Source organism: Clavelina lepadiformis, chromosome 1, assembly GCF_947623445.1.
Source record: "Clavelina lepadiformis chromosome 1, kaClaLepa1.1, whole genome shotgun sequence".
Classification (NCBI taxonomy): Eukaryota; Metazoa; Chordata; class Ascidiacea; order Aplousobranchia; family Clavelinidae; genus Clavelina; species Clavelina lepadiformis.
The window spans coordinates 21625964-21647106 of record NC_135240.1 but is presented as its reverse complement, the minus strand read 5'-3'; the positions used below and the strand labels follow the sequence as shown (position 1 = coordinate 21647106).

The window sequence follows — 21143 nt, the reverse complement described above, 5'->3', positions numbered from 1 at the left end:
CAATGGATTCATGACCCAAAAGATAAGCTTAAACAAAGGAGTTAGACAAGGTGATCCACTTAGTCTCTATTTATTTTTGATTGCGGTTGAACCTCTCATCTCGGACATAAACCAAAATATACTTATAAACGGACTTTACGGCACAGGCAATAACCGAATTAAAGCGATCTGGTATGCAGATGATACAACTTTTTTGCTTAAAGACCGACCGTCGATAAACGCAACTTTGCGCACTTTGGAAAACTTTGCACAGGCTTCGGGCCTACAACTCAACGCCGAAAAAACCGTTTGTCTCACGTCAACGCTAAACCCCCAACCAATCCCAGGCGTTCCAATTAACTGGACAACGTCCGCCCTAAAACTACTAGGAACAACCATCGAACACCACAAACCCAGCGACGCATGGGCAGCCCCTTTAAGAGCTTTCAATGATGAAATGAAACGTATCTCAAAACACTACAATACCTTCGAAGGGAAAACAGTGCTGCTTAAATCAAAACTTCTACCCTTAATCACCTACCAAGCCCAAACCCACCCCCTACCCCGCCAAATTAGAGAACAATTAAACAGACTTACGACACGTTTCATCACCAAGAACCCTCACACAAATCTAACGTTAAAAACCCTACAAAACCCCTTAGACAAAGGCGGGTATAATGTTCCCAATATTGGCTATTACGCGGACCTGATTTTTTCGAAACAACTAACTCATTACGTCCGCACTAGGCTCCTCCTCACGCCTTTTAATTTCCAAGACAAAATAATAGAGGAGCAAATAGGGAGGCAAATCTCCTGCCATTGGAAACTGCCCGTTTTAAATTACTTCCCACACGCTGCGTCCCCTTTGCCCCATTACCAACACCTACTCGACGTCATTAAAATTTACCAATTAAGTTTGAAGGAAATAGCCACCTCCAGAATTAAACCAATGTACAAAAAAAGTTATAAACGATTTTAAAGACAACCTTCCAACCAAAAAATGGTCTCATATCCACAGTCCAATTCTGCCAAATTTTTTAAAAACTTCCTACTACCGACTCATCTGGAACGACCTCCCGTTCCAAGCCAACCTCTCAAACTACCAACCCTTCTCGATTAACGCTTGTCAATTTTGTAAAATCGGCCCTGATTCTAGCCAACATACCCTCGTCACATGTGAGAAAGTAAAAAACATCTGGCTACTAGCTGAAAAAATCATATATAGATTAACCGGTCAAACCCTACCCATAGTGCCAAATTTGATCCCCACTACCTGGTCCATTCCACCAAATTTCAACCAGAACCAAAAACAAATCATATCCTATATACTTACTATTTTCAACCACTCAATTTGGAAACATAGAAACGACATCTTTTTTGACCACGTAATACCCAACCCCAGTTCCGATGTCTTTAAAAAACTACGACGATCATTTCAAATAAAGTACACGAAAGAGTCCTGAAATCCCTCCCTTTTCAAACCAACTATTGAATTTCTCAGAGAAGAAATCTCAAAAGCCGTAAACCAAACCAACAGCCCCCATGCTGATTCATCCGACACTACAACCTTTTTACGTTCATGAGCTTTATTATCCTTTATTTTGTTGTTGTCCTATTAATTCATAACTTTGCAAGTTGTTGCTTTAGCCTATATTTGTGCGCCCATTTTCTTTATCAAATGATCCAGTTACTCATTATGTAATTAATTACTGCCGACATCTTCCGGAAATTTGGAAACCACCGCCCAAGGTGAAAACATCAATCGAATCACGACCACTCTAATCACCATCTACCTTCAGGAACCAATGATGACAACTCAATTATGTTGTAATTTAACTTCTCTGTATTGAGTTTTCCAACGTTTCCAAACCAACACTTCCTTTTGTAAATAGTTTTTGTTTTGTGTCTTTTTTTGCGTTTTCGCATTAATGTGCGAATAAAAGAAAATATCAATAATAAACCACACGTATTAAAGAAAAAAGTATGTCCTTCATTTAACATTAATTGGTACTGTAATCTTTATTCTCGGACTAAGGAAAGTTTATGCACGATTTAAATCCGGCGATGATTCCTCATCACTCGAGCTCCGGTTGTCGAGCTTTGTACGTGTAAGTTTCCATTGTCGCGCATGTTTTATTTGTTTTTTTTTGGCTCTGTTGCCGAGCAGTTAGAGCGCTGGGCTACAAAAATCCAGCCAGTGTTCGATACCCAGTGGCGCTCCTGTTGTAATGTCTTTGGGCAAGACAATAATGACGCTGTTCAGTGGAGCTGGCGAAAAGTTCTAAAAAAATTTACAACACCCGAAATGCGTAGCAAGCGCAGCCCCTTTGAAAAGTAGACCTATACTGTGGAAGCTATATAGTTATAGCTTTTTCATCGTTTTACAACCTTTTTCTGCTTTTATTGGGATTACCCTGTTCTCCAAGTTCAATTTTGGTATGCGTTTTGTTATTAGTATTACGTTTGTTCCGTTTGGGCTTCCGTAAAATAAAAGTAATGCTTTTTCTAAGCTATAATTTTAGAAGCAATAAGATAATATATTATCAAGTCTGATAAATTTTGAAACGGAAGGAAAGTCATTTTTGAATGCTTGGTGTTTGTAGAATGGTGGGTTGAAGTGTTTCATTAACAAACAATGCTTTAATTCTTATATATTGCATGCACGGTCGTTCGCATAAGGCTATTTCTGGAGGATATAGATCTATTGCAGTAATTCATTTTGTTTTTGTCTAGTTTGCATCCCTAGTATGTATTTTACATATTTTTTCTGTTTTGACGGCTGTTTTGTTGTATGCACTGCATTTTGTAATCCCCTATGTCCTACAACTTTGGCATAGGCCTACCAAAATATCGTGCATTTTTACCAGTACAAGTACTATTCATACCATATGGGCATGTGAGTTATCATACAACATTTAATAGCCAGAATATTCAATTTTTTGTTGAAAGAAGTTTACAATTTAGTTAAGATATAAAGACACTTAAAATTGATTTTAAACTCATTTTTCGCTGTCGCGGGTATTTTCAATCTTTAGATGGTGCAGGCGTTACCGACGTATAACAAAGTGTAATTGGATCATCTGTCTGTGTGTTGTTCGATGTCCTGTCGTGCTTGTGCGTGTATCTGAAGATATTCCCGAATTTACGCACTGTTTATGGTTGGAAGTTCTAACAATAGTCTGACTATTGTCATTCGGCATTTTATCTTTTAGTAAAAAAGATGGATGGATAATTTTGCAACAAAGCTTCATAGTTTTAGTTTAGGGATAAAATAAAGCACGCTCGCTATTGCAAGATGAAAAGTTGTAATCATTGCATTCTTAGTACAAAAACGTGTGAGTGACGTGATTTTGTGGGACTTGTCCGCATTCAGTTTGTAGTAATAGCAGTAAAAAGATCTTTAGCTTAATTTGTGGTTACCGTTCCATCAAACATCGCACTTATAGACTATAATTATACTCTAAATTTCACACGAGAATTACGAGTGCGTGATTAAAATATGCAGTCTATTTTTAACACACTTATATCAAACATGCATCACCTCCAGTAGGTCCTTCACTTTGTCGTAACTATTGGGTAACTTATACCTATGGCCCTACCTTTAAATGAACTTTATTATATGATTATGTCATACAAGTCTTGTATCAGCTGTTCTAGTTATGCGCAAAATCACCCCACGAAGGAAATCGCTCATCACAGGTTGTTTAATGTCGCGCTGCAACGGACGGAAGTCATGGAAACGAAAACTTTGAACAGTAAGAACCCGTAAATGTAGTTGATTTTGCGATAACAAAAGACTCTCGTTCTTTTACCCCGCAAATATAGTCGTGAAATTACCCTGAAGGAATTCTCATATCACAGACTATAAAAAGTTATGCGACTCCTTGTATAATATGATATTTGATGTTTTATCTCTATTCCAAAATTCAACATGCGGAAAATAAATAAAACCTAAAGGTTAGAATGGATGTATGCTAACGTACTGCATATACCGCTTACAGAACCTAAATGATATAAAGCAGACTCTAATAGGCCAGCAATAGAACTTTGCGCAATTTTAATTACCACCAAGTCATGTGTTACAATAATACTGTAATGTCAAACTTTGTTGCCATATCTGCGTCACGATATGAGACCATAAATCTTGCGTTACATTTATTTGGTAAGCATTTTTTCTTTATTTTTGTATTAAGGTCATCAATTAACCAAAAAAAAGCAAACAGACAATCGAAGAAAAAGGAACGTGGAGGTAATTCAAACACAACCCGCATCTACACGAGGAAGTTACCTGTAAGCCAATTAAAACGCGTAGGACAGCGTCAGTGCGTCATGACCCGTATGGATGCTTCCGCGTGTTTGCGTGACGGGGCAAGGTGTGAATTGAGCAATCACACCGTAGTGGTGCAATCTAAAATCAAAGAAAGAATAATCAAAGAAATAATATTTTTATTAATTCTCTCCTTGTAGCAAAAGCCACTTCAAGACACTTACATTCGGCGGCGAGATAGTGTTAGATCAATCACACTTAAAAACAGCGAATATACTGTTGTTAATATCTTCTACAAAGCTAAGATTTTGTTAGAACAAGAAATGCAGATATGATGGTTAGGTTTATAGTCAGCAGTTCTATAGTCAATTTAGACGCCGTATCATACTCTGCTTGATCTCTAATAGCTATGTTCTTGTGAATACAGCACTGTATATCATAATAGGGTAGAATAACTAACAATATATTTGCAAATGATTTTAGAACATTCAGTTTACTGCAAGTAATGGATAAAACCTCTCTTTCCGTCGTTTGTTACATTGAAATGACGATGTTGTTTTTGTTGCTAACTCTTTGCTTGGTGTCATGTCAAATGTCTGGTAAGTGAGAGACGCTACTACGATTTGAAGATTTCAACACGCTGTTATATTAAAAATTTAGACTTCAATGAAATTATTATTGATTTTTTTAATCTTCTTTATCTTTTTAATCTTTATTGATTTATGTTTCACCTTGCCTAGAAATGCAAAGCTGAAAAATTTTCTTTTTCGTTAATAGAGGCTGATATTTCACGCAAGTGTGCAGCAGCGCAAGATGACTGTGGCCAGTGTATATCAGCACATCCAAGTTGTAGCTGGTGTGTCGACGACCAAGACGAACACTCTCAAGTGACGGATCGCTGTCGCACAGCTGCGTAAGTTTTGCTGCTTCTTGACACGAAGCTTGCCGTAATATACCCAGGGTTAGGCTAATAACTTTGACACGGTTCAGAACGCTTGCGTTTACACATCGCATAATTAAATTTGCTGTAACAGAATGCCAGTTTAGCATCTCATTTGAACGGACCTTCTTTAGTGTAGTTGAACGAGTATACTGTACAGGAAAAGATGTAGACGTGTTGCTAATTAATTGTTGTCGTCATAACTCCTAACGGTAAAGTAGCCAAGCGCAAGACAAGACAAACTGCAGCTAAATCATGTTTGTAATAACATTCGCTTCGTGTGTAGAGAAAGTACAAAAGCTTGTGCCAATTTCATCAACCCTGTCTTCATCAAGCAAGAAACTAGAAATATGGAATTTTCAGTCGTTGATGACCCTACGGCAACCAACGTTAACGTCATCCAAGTCAAACCTCAAGAGCAAAATGTCAAATTACGAATTGGTAAGTTTTGTATGTTTGCTGTGTATTGAATTAGGGTGAATATACTCCATAGGTTTGATGTAAACCAAACAGTAACGTATAAAGAAATTACGTTTTTCAATTTTGTCAAAAAACAATAATGGTGAAAATGTTTTCCAAGGAGAAACAGCCAAAGTGAACATAACATTTAAAAAGGTTGTCGAATCTCCGCTGGATATATATTACACAATGGATTTGTCGCTTTCCATGAGTGACGATTTAGAATATTTGAAGGTATACCCCGTCAACATAACCAATATTTCGCAAAAGAGAGTCGACGTTCTAGGCTCGTCTAAACTTGCTACGAATTTTACAGACACTAGCGGTTGACTTGGTAGATCATATACAGAGTAACGTGACAAACAATATTGGAGTTGGATTCGGCACTTTTGTTGATAAAGTAGTACTCCCTTACGCATCTGAAGACCAAGCCGTGTGAGTGCCATATAGTGGCTCATTGTGTTAAATTATATACTGTATATACCGGTATACTGTACAAAAGTTTTTTACCTCTCAATTGTTTGTAAATGCTTAACTTTGTACAAGTAGCTATTTCCACACATACACTTATACTTAAAGACTTGATAAAGTGTGCGGAGACGACCAAACATGTCAATTGCCTTTCGGATTTCGTCATCAGCTCAGTATTACAGGAAACAGTACGAATTTTGAAGGAGCCGTCCTAGAGACCGTTATATCTGCCAACCTCGACACGCCGGAGGGAGGGTTTGACGCGCTCATGCAGATTGCTGTTTGTGAGGTAAGAAAGCATTTACTTCATCGTATCATAGCCAAAATAGATAATTATTGTGTTATAGCCCATACTGAGTAGGTGAGACGCTAAATTGAATTTTTCCCGTAATCTACTCCTTTTTGGTTGCCAGAATATCATAGGCTGGCGTCCGGGAGCTCTCCGTGTTATCCTTCTGACCAGCGACGCAATTTCTCACAGTGCAATGGACGGAAAACTTGGCGGTATACTTGACGCTAACGACATGGCGTGCCACTTAATACCGGTAGATTATATGATATAACGTGTCAACATTTGCTCTGAAATACTATTTGTCATATGGATGCAGATATTTTGGTTAATGTTCCGTAAAGCTACTTTTATTATGTCTTTGGAGGAGGCAAGTGGTCATTCCCACATCTATTCGAAAAGCCAGGAGCAAGATTACCCATCGATTGGTCAATTAAAGGAAGTCTTTCAAAGGAATAAAATCCAAGCGATATTTGCTGTTACTAACGACACGTACGATGCATACAAGGCAGGTTGCGTTTTATGAAAACGAATTTGCTTTCTAGGGATTTTTTAAACAGATGCGGTCTAGCATGTATCTTACCAGCGCCTCCAAAATTTTGCGGCGTTATTCTAAATATCTGTTATTAGGAAAGACAAAAAGTAAACATATTAAAACATTCTTCTTAGGATTTTCCCAACCTTCTTCCATCTTATGTCGGTGTATTGGACGGGAGCTCAAGGAACATTTTCCCCATCATTTCCAACGCCTATGACGTGAGTATAATTTATAAGTTAGGTCATTAGACAACCCTTAAAAGAAATGGTCACTGTATGTCATATTAGCCAAACTACAATAGTCCCAAGACGGGCTAACTGTGTACAAGTTGTCATACACGTCGCACTGTCTTTGTTCTTTAAGGCATGCGGAAGTGACTGAGACATGCGTGGGCTGTATAAAGTCACAGGCTCTCGTTTTATATGTCGCAAGCTGATTAAACAATCTGCCTTACATCAGATTGTAGAATATACTCGTACCGCTGTGTTATACCTTTACCTTTGTTCAAAGTTATATTGTGAGAAAGACGTCGTGCTTTACGCAAAACTTACGTTATATGCTGACATCAGTTTGTGTTTACAAAAATGAAATCTGATCTGCTTTGTGCTGTACCACACATTTTTCCTTCAATAATACATAACTTTTTGTTAGCAAATCAAAAGTCAATTTGCAATGACTGCACCCATACCGCCGGAGGGTTTAGAAATGAATCACAGAACACTTTGTCCGCGAACTTCGACATGGAAAGAAAACAGCTTGGAATGCGACAACATCGCACTGGGAGACGAGGTACCGGCCAGTAAAATTTCACTGATCCATTTTTTACTTAAACTTTATGCGAACGTTTGTAAGTCAGAGATACATAACAATTTAAATACATTTTTATGGACACGCTTGTTATACTTATCGAGGACGTTTGGTTTGTTTATAGATAACTTTCCAGTTTGATCTTCTTGCAACTGCTTGTCCAAATATTCTTGGTCACGTTGATAAAGTGGAGTTTATATCCAGCTTTGTTCAAGATGTTGTCTCAATAAATATAGGTCAGAAAAAATCCGAAATTGGTGCAAATGTTTTAGCTATAAAATCTTGTTTTATTTAGATTTAGATATAAATAAATTTTTATATGTAAGTTTTAAACTTTTCCGATAAAATGAATTGAATTTATAGATTACCACTGCGACTGCGATTGTGCTGTTTTCGATTCAGGAAACAGTTCTTCTTGCAACAATCACGGAGATTTAATGGTAAAAAGAATACCGTTCTTAATATTTTGCTTACTTTAAAAGCAACCAGACGACAAAATACACAGTCCATTATAAAGTATTCACACATAAAGTATTATAACATATTCGGGCTTGTAGTGCGGAGTATGCCAGTGCTCTGATGGAAAAGGAGGCTCTCATTGTCAATGTGATACTTCTGCGAGCAACTCAGAACTACTACAGAGCTGTACAGATCAGAGCTCTTCTTCCGAAGCCCTTTGCAAGTAAACTTTTACTTTACCCTTTTAAGCTATACAACTACTTTGTATCTATTGTACCGCGGTTTTATCTGCTGTTTTTGTACTGTTTTAGTTCTATGCATTTTTTTGTAAAAATGATTCCCGAATGAGTTGAGTTCATAACTTGTGGGAAAGGTATTGACGAAACACGTAAATGTTTCAACCTCTGTTGCCTTTGTTTCAGTAATCATGGCTTATGCGAGTGTGGTGCTTGTGAATGTGAGAAAGGGTTTTTTGGAAATTTATGTCAATGCAAATCTAGTGACTGTCCCACCGATGAGAAAGGGCTAGAATGTGGAGGTACTATACATCGACTCCTGTTTGTACTAGGATAAAAAGGACAAGATTTTTACGCCTTGACCTTGAGTTCCTTATGTAATAATCAATCGTGCTGATGTGACCACTTTGTATTTTCATTTACGTCTGTTGCTCAGGAGAACTGCAAGGCCATTGCGAAAATTGCTATGGAGATAGAAGATGTATTTGCAACGAGACCGGAGGCTGGACGTTGAACAAAGCAAACAGTGTATGTTCTTGCCACGATGATAAGTGCAAGGCTCATCCTGGAGAAGAAGTTTGCAATGGAAATGGTGACTGCATTTGTGACACCTGCGAATGCTATGAAGACTCGGTAATTCGTCTAAATTCATTTGAACGATGTCGGTCTTTATTGTGTACTCAATGGTTTGTATGCTTTATATTTGAATGTTGGGAGTTCTAATTCACTTTAGACTGTTTGTGATTAAATTCATTGGTTTCAATTGATGATTGTGTGATTTGAGTCATGGTTTTATTTCAGTTTTATTGGACGGGAAGGTATTGTAACCAGTGCGTTCATCCAGACTGCTCTAACCTAAATGGGACCTGTTCCAACATGCAACTCCTCTCGTGTGCGGATTGCGTTTACAAAAATGTAATTTGTCTTTGCAGCGTTTGTTGTTCAGCTGACTCATTTTCCTGACCAACATTGTTGTAATTTTGCATTAAAATACCTTACTTCATCATAATTGCCATAAACATCTTATGTTTTCAAAGGGGAGAGTAGATTCGTGCTTGGAGTACTGCGAACAGCTTGGAATCGAGTCTAAGACCTTAACATCGTTGCCTGACTGCAAAAACTGTGCCGTATCGCCCTCAGAGGAAGATTGTAACCACTGTAACAGTTTAAACGAGTAAGCACCACTTCTGCTGTTGTTTTGCGCTAACAACTGCCATACATCTTTGCGCTCTTGTGTCTTGTATTTGTTCGTTTGACTGTTTTTCTAGAGACCTATTCTCGTCAATTGTCTGCGAACGCATACAAGAAAACGATCAGTGCCTCATGTCCTATAAGATTGGTTGGGACAACGATCGAAATAATTTTGTTGTTTTGATAAAGACAAGAAACGTCTTGGTTGGTAAGTATAATCATAAAGTGAGAGGCAAGCCCAAAAACAACTTGGCCTTAAGAGTAGTTGACAGTCAGTATACCAGCAGATTACAATCAAAATATTTGCAGACTGCCCACAACCGATTGAACCAATCATTATAATTATGCCAGTAGTGGGCACGATACTCATTGGTGGTATAATTGCCATGCTTGTATGGAGGCATTTCAAAACTAAATGGGACAAGAAGAAATATGAAGAATTTTTAAATGAAATTTCCAAAAGCAAATGGAACGCGGTAAGCATTACTTATAATTTGCCATATTTGTGAATTGTGCTATAATATCTATGTAAACCATGACTGACTTGTTAACTGAGCAAGATTTGTAGAAAATATAGCACGTCTGCATTGTGAAACCACGTTTTTGTGTACGGAATCTTATTATGTTTCAAGCATGTAGGAAGAAGTTTTTTCTTTTTAGGTTGACAACCCCATTCACCAGACCCCTGCTCAACGCTTTGTCAATCCAAACTATATAGAGAGCGATGATTTTTCCCTGAGCAAGGAGAGTAAACATGGTAAACCGGATTTGCTTACTTTCATGCAAACTGCTGACTGAAGCGTGAAGGGGAAATCGATGGTTGTACGTCAAAGTTGGGGTGGCATGTAGTCCGGAATTTGTCATTTCCTGTTTACAACTGATTTGCTTATTTTTATAGTTATTTATTTTTGTGATTTTCGTGTGTGATGTTTCTTACTTCAATCAGTTGGCTGAGCATTCGCGTGTAACGTGTGTTTTTTATGCTACATATTTTTGGTGTTGTTTTGGTTAGTCTTTTATAAGACAATGCCAAAGCAAGGCTGATGGGAGCTTCTTCGAACGATTGTTACTGGCTACTGCTAACATTGCTTTAGTAAAGAACAAAACATTTTGTTGATATTATACGCAATTCATTTAAAGTAATTGTTTTGTCATTACTTTGCGCATTATATTGTAGCCTCTGATTGGCTCACTGTGCAAGAAGTTTTCAACTTTGAAAAACTTCAAGAACTAGTGGGGTTGTACTTTGTAAATTTGGATTCTGCTAATTTCGAATATGGGCTTGCTTTTTTACGATCACGTCAGAATTTTTTGAAAAAAAAAACGTTTTTAATTTTTCCAATATTATGCTTGAAAATCCGATAAAATGAACATTACGCGCATGTCTAATCAACAAAATTCAAACTAATGCAATCGCTGCTTGGTATCCTTGCAAACCTGCATGTGCTGCTATAAACTATAAGTATTGAGTGTTTTAACTGAAAACTGTGGATGTGATACATGTAGAACTACCCTGGTACGGGTTGCAAACGCACTAAGCAAAAATGAAGTCGATTATGCCACTACTACTACATGGACAAACTTGATTGTCAAAATACTGTCTTATGCACAGTAACTTGCTACTACTTCTTGCTCTTAGCGTCTTCGTCGCATATACTCCAGTTCAGAACTATCTCGCTGTATTGACCAGCAGTAGTCAGCTAGCATTCCCACTAACCACTTCCCTTTGTACCTTTTCTCAATGACAGCAATGTCTTGACGAAATTTTTCACCGTGCTCATCGGAAACGTCTCCTAAATTGTCTTGGAAGAAATCTAAATGAAAGGCTAAAAAGTGTACTTTCAGAGTCATTTTAGAACCTAACACTTTATAGCTATGCAACAATTTTCTCACAACTTCATCATAATTTTTAGCTCGATGTGAGAAATATTTTTGGCATATTTCTTTGAAACAGTTCTATGCAACTTGTTTATCTTCCTTCAGCATTTCAATAAACTCATCATTGAGAAGAAGCTTGCGTATTTGTGGCCCTGCGAATACACCTTCTTTATTTTTAGCGTTTGACGAACTTGGAAACATAGCTTGTAAGGCAGTGGTTCTCAACCTTTTTTGGCTGATGGCACCCTGTAAACAACCAAAATATTTGGCGGCACCAACAGTCAAACCAAAAAGTTTCTGCACTAAATAAAAACAGTTTTCGCAACCGTTTTCCTGGACTAGTGATTAGTGCGCAATAACTTGCGACACCCTTGCGAAACGTAAATGGCACCCCGGTTCAGAACCACTATTGTAAGGAGTCGAAAACTGGTGGGTCTTTATTTATAGCTTTTACAATTTGTTTGAAAAGTTTGGTATGCAAAGATGGAAGGATTATTCTTTCCTGTGGAGCTAATGGTAAAGCAGTAACATATGTGCTGAACAGGCTCGATATCTCATCGCAAGGACCAGTGTTTCTTCATGTAATGTTCGCTACGAGCTCTCGAATCTCACAAGCACAAGAAACGGCAGTAGCCTAGTTTGTGTAGCCCAGTTGAAGCCCTGTCAGTATAGCAACAACTTTCAAATCAGCACAAACTAACCATCTATTAGTTCTGTAATTTATTCTGTCCAAAATGAGCTTCAAAGTTATGTAATTTTTCTTTAGTGTAGTTGAGTATGCCACTGGCACGGTTGGTAAAATGTTGCCATTATGCAGAAGTACAGCTTTCATGCTTTCCTTCAAACTGCAAAACGCAATACGTGTTGGACCTTAACTTCAGCAATCATTTAGGCACAAAATCATAAGACAAAAGCAAAACAAAGCAAATATAATATTTCAAATGTTACAAGGTGGTACCTGCAATAAGGCAAATACAGTACATACATTTTTCCAATATTTAAAATCAAAATTGCAAAGAAATGGAGGGTGATGGGATAAAATGGAGTTCATATTCGTGCCCAGCGCACCAGAGATATCCAAAAACACCTCTTTGCTCTTTTGAAGTTTGTTTTGTGTTGCACAGTGTTGTCAATACAAACAATGAAGACAAAATTCTACTGAAGCAAACACTGTTATTTTTTAAGTTATGACAACTTACATCTCGACGTTGGAGAAGGCTACGTCACTTATGCAGAAGCAATACACAACTGCAAACATGCTGCGCTTTAATAAATTTCTGTTAAATATGAGCTTATAAAGCGAATTATACTTAAATGAAAAACGTGGAAAAGCAAAAACCGAAAAAGCAAAAGCAATCAAAATCAGATTTTTTGTCACTGTTCTTTAATCCAATCTTCATCAAAGAAACAATCTTCGTAGTGCGACCACTTGTGGGCGTCCTCGCCCCATTTTTTGCTCATAACATCTTTTCGCGAACATATAGAATTTCTGAAACACAAAAACAACTTTTACAGTCTGACGTCAATGCATGACCATCATGCTTTGAATTAATAATTAATCTTCCGGGATTAATAATTTATAAAAGTGATAAAATTCAGTCAAGAATTGAAACCTGGCAATCGTTATCTCGTTTTCTTTTCTTGCTTGTACGCTATGCATTTAAAAATCAGCAATGCATTTCAATTAAATTAAATGCATTTAATATGTCAATACTATAGTTTTTCCCGCATGCGCTATAACATTTGCTTCTTTGGCATAACTTTGGCCAACTTTCGTTGAACATTCTTTGCCTATAACCCTTACACTTTTGTTACAAAATGTAACAAAATGTAGAATAAAGCGTAAAAAATAGTGCATTATGACGTATAAAATGTAAGTGTTTGGAGGTCACAGCAATCGATGAAATGTTATTAATTTTTATGAGAACAAAAAATAAATGACCCTTTATATATTTCAAAAGTTTTTGCATTTTCAACTATATGCGTATGCTTTGCAATATTCGATTCTCCTGTTATACAGCAACTATACATGATCTTGAAAATGTGATGTTATTCTATAGAACCAGCGGAATTCACGTTACTGAAGTATTGGTTTTATATATTTGAGCAAGGCATATACTTTGTGATATCCTTACGTACGAACGAAACGTGTTAATTCGATTTATTCATGCATAATTAAAGCTATGTTCGTCATCAAGCTGCAGGAAGAATCCCACATCCTAGTTTAATATACTTTTGCGACATTCCTTATATCAATTGATAATATTAAATAAAATTTCAGCAATTGTTTAGTATATCAAACATCCCACAAACAGGCTCTGACACATTCCTTTTTGTCAACTCGCCAGATATAGGTTAAGAAAACAAATAAGTTTTCCTCTGTGAAATAGCCATATGAATATCACTGGGTTGCAGAGTATTACGAGAATTAACCTCAATTCGGTGGACAGGTTTTTGGCTAAATTTTTTCGGCGGGATAATTGGTTGCTAACAGAATTAAACCGGAATTGAAATAATAATCGATTCATGATTTCATGGGGAAAAATAATCCCAAGATCTATGTACACTTGAGGATACCCTATAGTATTTGAGAATAATTGCATTGTTCCGGTTTTAGGTTTATAATGATGAGGATTTTTTCAAAATACACTATAACGTTGAGGTTCTTACCGGCTGTTGGCAGGCTGCTTTAAGAAATCACAGATGCACTTTTCAAAAATCGCCGACATTTTCCTTTCAGACAAGGGCTTTTTTTTCATGGAAACCATCAGGGATGACAGAGATGCGGATCGAAATGGAGCAAGACGGGAATGCAATTCGTGTTTTCTCTTCTCCCTCAAGGTTGGAGTAAGACTTTGAGATCTTCTACCAGAGTGGAGAAAAGTCGTGTACTTGATATTTTCCACTGACGCCACCTCCCACGGGGTGTTCCCGGTGACGCAATAAATAGCCAATATAGCGAGTGACCAGTCATCCGCGGCTGGTGACGCCACGTAACGCGTGGCGTTTACGAGTTCAGGAGCCGTAAATGCTTGTGAGAACATGATAGAACTGACTTCGTTTTTAAAGTCATCCAAAGTGAACTCGTGGATGTCTGGTTCCTTTCCAGACTTTAGCATGGGTGATTCAGACGTAAGGACACTCGAGTAGCGCCGGATAAGTGATGGCACTTTCCTCTTGCGTACTTCTTCTCCTGGCTGTTGATCGCACTACATTAAGAGAGAAATGGTTTTCTTTTTACAGATAACATTCTTAAAATGATAAGGTTACAGTCTTTGTAGGAAATCACAGAACAATAACAAAACAAAAAATGACACATTCTTTCTAAACTACGTTAATAATCCACATAAAAACCTTAAACAGCATCAACAAATTTCTTAACTCACTTCAACTGCTGTTCCGATGCTCTGCCGTCGCCTTCCTCTGGGTGATATTTTTAACGATGAAGTTCTTTGGCTCAGGTATGACTTAAAGCGTCTGAAGTTAATTTTCCAGCTAAAGTCCGGATAGCGATCGTCACAACTTTTCTTGTTTGAAATCTTGATACTAGATCCGACAGTGTGAGCTTTTCCAAAGTTGCTGAGTTTGACGTTGCAGCGGCTAATGGATGTAATGAGAACATTTTCTGGATTGACATTACCGTGCACAATCCCAAGAGAGTTGTGAAGATATGTCAGGCACGAGCTCAGCTAGAAGCAAAAAGTTAAGTGTTAAGCTTATAGCAAAGAAAGCGTTTCCAAAAAGTCTTTGTTCAAACTCACCTGTTGTATAATTCGTTTGCAGGCTGCGTCGGGTAGTCCTACATCGCTGACGACTAACTTTCTAAGATTGCCGTCCATCAAATACTCAACGGCATACTGAAAGCAGGTGGTGGACGAAGGTAGAAGGCCCATAAACCTCACCACTGACTGGTGAAAAGATGCTCTGATGTGGAGTAAAACCTGACGCTCAAATTCCTCGCTGTCCCTCAGCGAGACTCTCTTGCAAACAACATGATCGCATTTTTGAGCGTCGTAAACCAAGAGGACGCCAGCTCCAAACCTTCCTCGAGAGATTTCTTTTACCGGATGCAAATATTCGTGTCCAACGTAAACGGGGGCTTTTGAAGTCATTATACAATTGTTAGGCAAAAGTAAATCCGAAAACGTTAGAACTCATTATCAAATATTTGCGTCTGTTGCAGTAATATCATTGTCATTATAAAGTATAAAAAATATGCTCGTTGAAACTAGAAACGCTAAAGTTTGCTCGTTGTATATAGGTCTATATAGCCTTCTGTCTTTGTTTTTGCTTTTTCTCTTCGCGCTTCTGCAGCTCTTCAGCGAACAACGCACTTTCCTGAGTGACTACCTGCGTGCTTGTGCGCTCAGTAATAATCTATAGTTTCTATACCTTAAATTCTTGCTGCTTTTTTCTTGTGTTTTTCTTAGCGCTGCCCTTAAGCTATAGCTATATTACATAAGCAGAATAAAAAAAAAACTAATAATTCCAATAAATAAGTGTGTTACGTTATAAGGCACATCAAGTTTGGCAAAACACATTTGCGATACTCAGCAGCATTTATTCAGAAAGTGTTTGCATTAATTTTAAATACTGATTTTAGGCAACATTGTCAAAAGAAGGCTTGTTTTAAAACCACTTCGAATTCAATCGAACATCAGTCCGCTTCCATAACCTTTCCAAGTTTATGCGTCAACTTTCAACGTAAATTGTTAGGTAACGGTTAAAATTGATATCAAAGTTAATTACGGAAAGAACACTGCATGTAGGCTATAGTCAGGGCTGTCATCGGGCTCAACTCCAAAATAAGGACGACTAGGAAACGAAAGACGAATACCAGCTTAAACAGTGCACAACAGGAGAAAGCAACCAATGTTCCTAAAAAAAACAAGACACTGTCTGCATGTTCTTAATTTTGGTATCTCTTTGGTACTAAATGGTATACTAAAGGTGTCAAAATGCCCAAAATACGAACCTCTGTCCTAAAAATAAGGACGAAAATAAGGACGCAAGTGAAAATAAGGACATTTCTTAGAAAAAAGGACAAACATATTTTCTAAGACACGGACCTTTAAAATAAGGACAAATCTTAGAAATAAGGACGGTATAGCAACCCTGGCTATAGTGCTAGGGCGTTAGGCTATTGTATATGGAAGACACATACGCCTACAACAGTAAACCGAGTTTTACAGATGAGGAAATAAAGGGCATTAAGAATTGTTTTTGTTACGTTTGCCTGAAGTACCTGCTTTTTTTTTTACCTGGGTTATTATAATAACAGTTACAACACGCATACCTCCTTGAATACAATCCTAAATGTGCCAATAGACGGCATTTTCCACAAATACTACAGAACAGAAATAAAATAATCATGTTTCAAAACATAAAACTTTTCTAGAAAGGCAACCAGTTGTTTTTAGCGAAATATATTTTCTGAGAAACATTTTATATCTTGCTATTGATTTTCCATTTACTGATACTAGATTTACTGATATTTTAGTATTCTTTTTGTTCCGTAAAAATCCGACAGCAAAGTTGGAAGATGTTCTCCTACGTTACATAAGCCTATAGGACGCTATATAGTATATAACAAAGAATCAATACTGATTTACATTGCTTGAAACAAAAGATGCAAAACATTGCAACTGTAAACTTCTAATTTATACCAAAGCTTTATCCAAATATTCCCAAATCCTAATCTTCATAAAACTAACAACAATAAAGTAACAATTACAATGAAACCTTTCCCAGTAACCTCGCGCACATATGCTGTTATTTGTCAATGAAAATCTCAGCAGAAATTGCTAAGCAACCTAAGCAATTAAATTATGCCAATGAATATTTCCAAGAATTTCTAAACGAAAAAACCACTCAGGCATAGGCAATAAGAGGATTGAAAATTTGCAAAAATTTTTCCGCCAAAATAAATTAAGCTTAAACTAGCGTGGCATTTCTCTTCCTGTTTACTCATAAAGCTCATGGAAAATCTAGTTAAGCGAAAATGAGAAATGAGCCGAAAATGACGCCGTAGGTCGAAGCCAATCAAAATTCCGAGCAGAGATATAGTGTCGTTCATAAAAGCTGCGATGGCAAGACCACATCTAAATTCTGATATGTCGCGCACATAAATCGATAAATATATAATTTAAAGAAGCGAATCAGAAAAAAATTTGATGTATTATAGCAAATGACAGTCATTTCTCTCATTATTTTCTCAGAAATAGCCCATATAGGCTGTACTTTCCACAAATTTTATTATCTTGACCATAATTTGTCGTTTGCCTGTAGACGCTTTGTCACTGCAGTTTGTTTTACTTAAGAGATACTTCGTTATTTTAATGTAAACCTTTGAATAAGCCCTTGGGTTATAGGCTTAGTTACTGAAATAAAAAATGAGTCGTGAAAGTTTATAAAATTCCATTACGTTTGATTATTGTTTGATTTTAAGCATAATTACGTAATGCAAAACCGGACAAACACAACGTTTTGTTTTGTCAAACACAACGCCGAATTGGTTCGCGGTTTTTTATGGCATGTTGGCCAAGACCATCTTGGTTGAAACCGACATGAAAACTATTTTTGTATCGTCTTTCGTTGCCTTAATCATGTCGACTCGGGAGTGGAGTTGTTAGATTAGAGCACCAGGTTGGTAATCTTGCGGCCCGTGTTCGATACCTATCGGCGCTTCTGCTGTAGTGCCCGAGGACAAGGCATTGCAACAGAAGCGCGCTCCATGCTCTTGATCAGTAGTCCTAGCGAAAATTCCTAATTTGGCCAACACGATATAAAAAAAAACAAGAAACCAATCAAAAAATCTGTGTCTTTATGGGAACTTGGAAAAATAGTAGCTCAGTATTTAAGCGATGAGAATTCATCACCAAGGTTAAGACGTGCAAGAAATTTTCTCAGTCCAAGACAATATCCTGAAAGACAATAGGCTAATGACAGTGACGGGATTCAAATATTTTAACATCCGGTTCTATCACTAGCAGTATGCCATTTTGAGCAGGGGCCGATATACACATAGGCCTATACATACGCTTGTTAACAACCGGTTCGCGGAGATCATTAAAATTCCAAGAACCGGTTCGCACGAACCGGTTGAATTCCACCACTGGGCTCCTTCTTGTAGCTTAAGCCTTAATAATTGTAGTTTTTGATGTGATGAATCATTATCAATGGCTCTCTAATTTTTTATAAAAGCTCTCTATGTTTAAATTAGCTAAACAATCAATTTCCTTAAAACACACCAGTTTTCCTTAATTATTTTATGTTGGGCGTTGTTGATGAACCATTGATTGTGGGATACTGTAAAATTACACATCGAAGATGATCTTTAAAGAGATCTGGGTCAAGATTAAGCTACGACTATTTTCTCGCTTATTTGAACAAGCGTAAAAAAGGTATAACATATTAGCGAGCTAATTATGCGATTAGAAGAAAATTTTGCTTATGTTTCGTAAAGCTATAATGCGCTAAGGAGCAGTGTGTGTCAAAGCTGAAAAGAAAGAACTTGACCATTGAACAAAAATCAGCGCAATTGCATTTACAGTAACATATTTTATTCAGAGTTTAAAAGGTTAGACTTGCAACAGTTTGCCAAGTAGAATTAGTTGTGTAGGCTAATGGTAAACGTAAAAGCTAGAAAGGGGGGTTTTAGGTGAAAGGAAGTTTACGTGCTGTTGATCATTGGGCATATAAGTAATATATAAAATCATTTTTGCGCAGCAAGCTGTCAATTAAGCAAAATGAAACGACGCTGACCGTTTGCTGGGAGATTGACTTCATCTTTAGCTGAGCTCTGAAAACTTCCAGAATCTAGCAATTTGAGAGAAAGTTAAACATGTTTCACTACAGACGAGGCGTCGTCGTGAACAAAAGAGTGTGCTGCAGCCTGCTGTTTTACAATAGCACCCTGCTATTGCTCACTGTTTGATGACTGACAGGCTGCTGTAGGTGACGTAATCAATAGCACCTTAGTTTCTCAGCAAAGTGGTCGACTGATGTGGACTTTTTCCTTGATAATTGTACATTGGTATTTGGAAAAGAATATAATTAAAAATTGGTTGTGTGGAAAAAGATAGTGTAAGTTATATTTACGTCTTGAGCAAACCTGATACAAGTAGAAGTTTGCTTATAGTTCTATAAACTGTCCAGTTTTCAGCAGCAACCAACAGCAGAGTGCTACTCGAGAAATCATAGCCTGTTATTTATTACATCATGAATAGCAGCCTAGACGTGCTACGTCACCAACATCAGCCTGTCAGTTACAGAGCAGTAAACAATACCAGAGTGCTGCTTGAAAACAGCAAGCTGCTGTACAACAATAGCAGTCGTTCTTCTGATTACCACATCTCAAAGCACATTTACCATGTCATTAAGTTTCTCTTTACAAGTTTGATTTATAAGCTAATTTAGTTATTTGTAGCTTAGTTACCGCACTGCACTGCCTCAGTATCCAACTTTACATAACTTAATTACTGCATATGTTTGTGAGTAGGCCTATTGTTTTTTCGTTGTTATTTTTTAACTTATTTTTTGTATGTTGGGTTTAATGACCGTGCTAACCATTATTCACCTTTATTATTTGGTTACAACAACGATATAAAGAACTTATATTGTTCTTTATATCGTTGGTTACACTATTCTTGCACGTTTTAAGCCTTTGGGCTTTGCTGCTTTTACCCGCTCATTGTTTGCTGGTGGAATTGTTAATTATTGTTTTAACAAACACTATATTGGTTAGTATTTTATTTTTTGTTTCCCGACAGACAAATGACAAAAAATAAACAATACAATACAATACATTACAACATTGCCTCTCTAATTCACCAATGACTAATTAGTAACTACGTGACGTCACCAATAGCAGGATGCTACTCAAAAGCAGCTGGCTGCAATTGGTGACGTTACGAGAAACTTTTAATATGTGCTCAGTTAAAACTGTTATTGCCACAAACAGCGTCTATGGGGTTGCTAAGGTTAGTTTTAAATCATCCCTCAATAAGGTGTCACACAATTCCAATATTGCTGCCCTGGTCAGTAACTAATGCTACTCATAAATCAGTTGAACCGAATTCAAAGTTAATGTATAAACTCAGAAAATTCTGCCCTTAAAACATGTATATAAACGCATTCGGTGGTGAATGGAATAACTTTGTACAGTGATATGGTCATAATTTTGAAATGAGACTTTGAATTCACTTGTTTCTAGCAGCGCCATCATTTCAACCTGTCTCATTTTTTAAAAATCATAGACCACAGTTCACTTAACCGCAAGGGTAAAAAAGTACAATAAAATTCGCAACTGTGATAAAAATTTTTTGTGTGATTTTTATAAATGCTATAAATAAATTGATTTTTTAAATTTGTTACTATTATTAGAATTAATTAACAGATCTAAGTAGAGTAATTTATTAATATCATAAAAGCATTAGTAAGACTTTTGTTGGCATTATTTGCAATCGTTTATAAGATTGCAACAAAAAATGTGTTTTGTTTGCCCGGCTTGTGGCACTGTCTACACTCTATTGTGCGATAATGTAGTTTAAGTTAGCAAGTACTACAGTTATTGACATTAACACTACAGTATTACAGTCTTAACTGATTAATGGATAAGGAATTCGGGC

The 21143-nt window shown here is 37.1% G+C and overlaps 2 protein-coding genes across 4 annotated transcripts; one reads left to right on the top strand and one right to left on the bottom strand.

Annotated features, from left to right (window-relative positions):
• The first annotated feature begins 4677 nt into the window (after window positions 1–4677).
• On the top strand, window positions 4678–11653 carry LOC143470162 (integrin beta-1-B-like). Of its 2 annotated transcripts, none has more exons than XM_076968112.1 (20): window positions 4678–4845; window positions 5024–5159; window positions 5473–5627; window positions 5767–5879; window positions 5962–6080; window positions 6225–6405; window positions 6530–6661; window positions 6776–6913; window positions 7075–7161; window positions 7595–7732; window positions 7875–7986; window positions 8114–8190; window positions 8308–8432; window positions 8632–8747; window positions 8882–9078; window positions 9247–9360; window positions 9483–9619; window positions 9714–9844; window positions 9946–10112; window positions 10297–11653. In XM_076968112.1, the coding sequence occupies exons 1-20, from the start codon at window positions 4752–4754 to the stop codon at window positions 10432–10434; spliced, it is 2607 nt and encodes an 868-aa protein (XP_076824227.1). In that variant the 5' UTR covers window positions 4678–4751; the 3' UTR covers window positions 10435–11653. The 2 variants fall into 2 exon arrangements, with proteins under 2 accessions (XP_076824227.1, XP_076824218.1); XM_076968103.1 differs by having other exon boundaries at window positions 6773–6913.
• Window positions 11654–12220: 567 nt separating this feature from the next.
• On the bottom strand, window positions 12221–15829 carry LOC143460021 (uncharacterized). 2 transcript variants are annotated; one of them, XR_013117820.1, is made up of 5 exons: window positions 15276–15829; window positions 14901–15203; window positions 14185–14723; window positions 12500–13003; window positions 12221–12359 (listed from the first exon to the last, which is right to left on the bottom strand). XR_013117820.1 is itself a non-coding variant. In XM_076957377.1 (4 exons), exons 1-4 carry the CDS (start codon window positions 15624–15626, stop codon window positions 12889–12891), a joined length of 1308 nt encoding a protein of 435 aa, XP_076813492.1. In that variant the 5' UTR covers window positions 15627–15829; the 3' UTR covers window positions 12248–12888. The 2 variants fall into 2 exon arrangements, 1 of the variants encoding a protein (XP_076813492.1); XM_076957377.1 differs by having other exon boundaries at window positions 12248–13003.
• Between the last annotated feature and the right edge of the window lie 5314 nt (window positions 15830–21143).

Excerpts from the sequence above, each read along its gene's own strand:
- LOC143460021 (XM_076957377.1), bottom strand. The coding sequence starts at position 15,626 with ATGACTTCAAAAGCCCCCGTTTACGTTGGACACGAATATTTGCATCCG. Across the intron at positions 15,204-15,275 it reads GCAAACGAATTATACAACAG|CTGAGCTCGTGCCTGACATA; the intron begins GTGAGTTTGAAC and ends TTTTGCTTCTAG. Across the intron at positions 13,004-14,184 it reads AAGCAGCCTGCCAACAGCCG|AAATTCTATATGTTCGCGAA; the intron begins GTAAGAACCTCA and ends TTTGTGTTTCAG.
- LOC143470162 (XM_076968103.1), top strand. The coding sequence starts at position 4,752 with ATGGATAAAACCTCTCTTTCCGTCGTTTGTTACATTGAAATGACGATG. Across the intron at positions 6,662-6,772 it reads TGGCGTGCCACTTAATACCG|GAGGCAAGTGGTCATTCCCA; the intron begins GTAGATTATATG and ends ATGTCTTTGGAG. Across the intron at positions 6,914-7,074 it reads ACACGTACGATGCATACAAG|GATTTTCCCAACCTTCTTCC; the intron begins GCAGGTTGCGTT and ends CATTCTTCTTAG.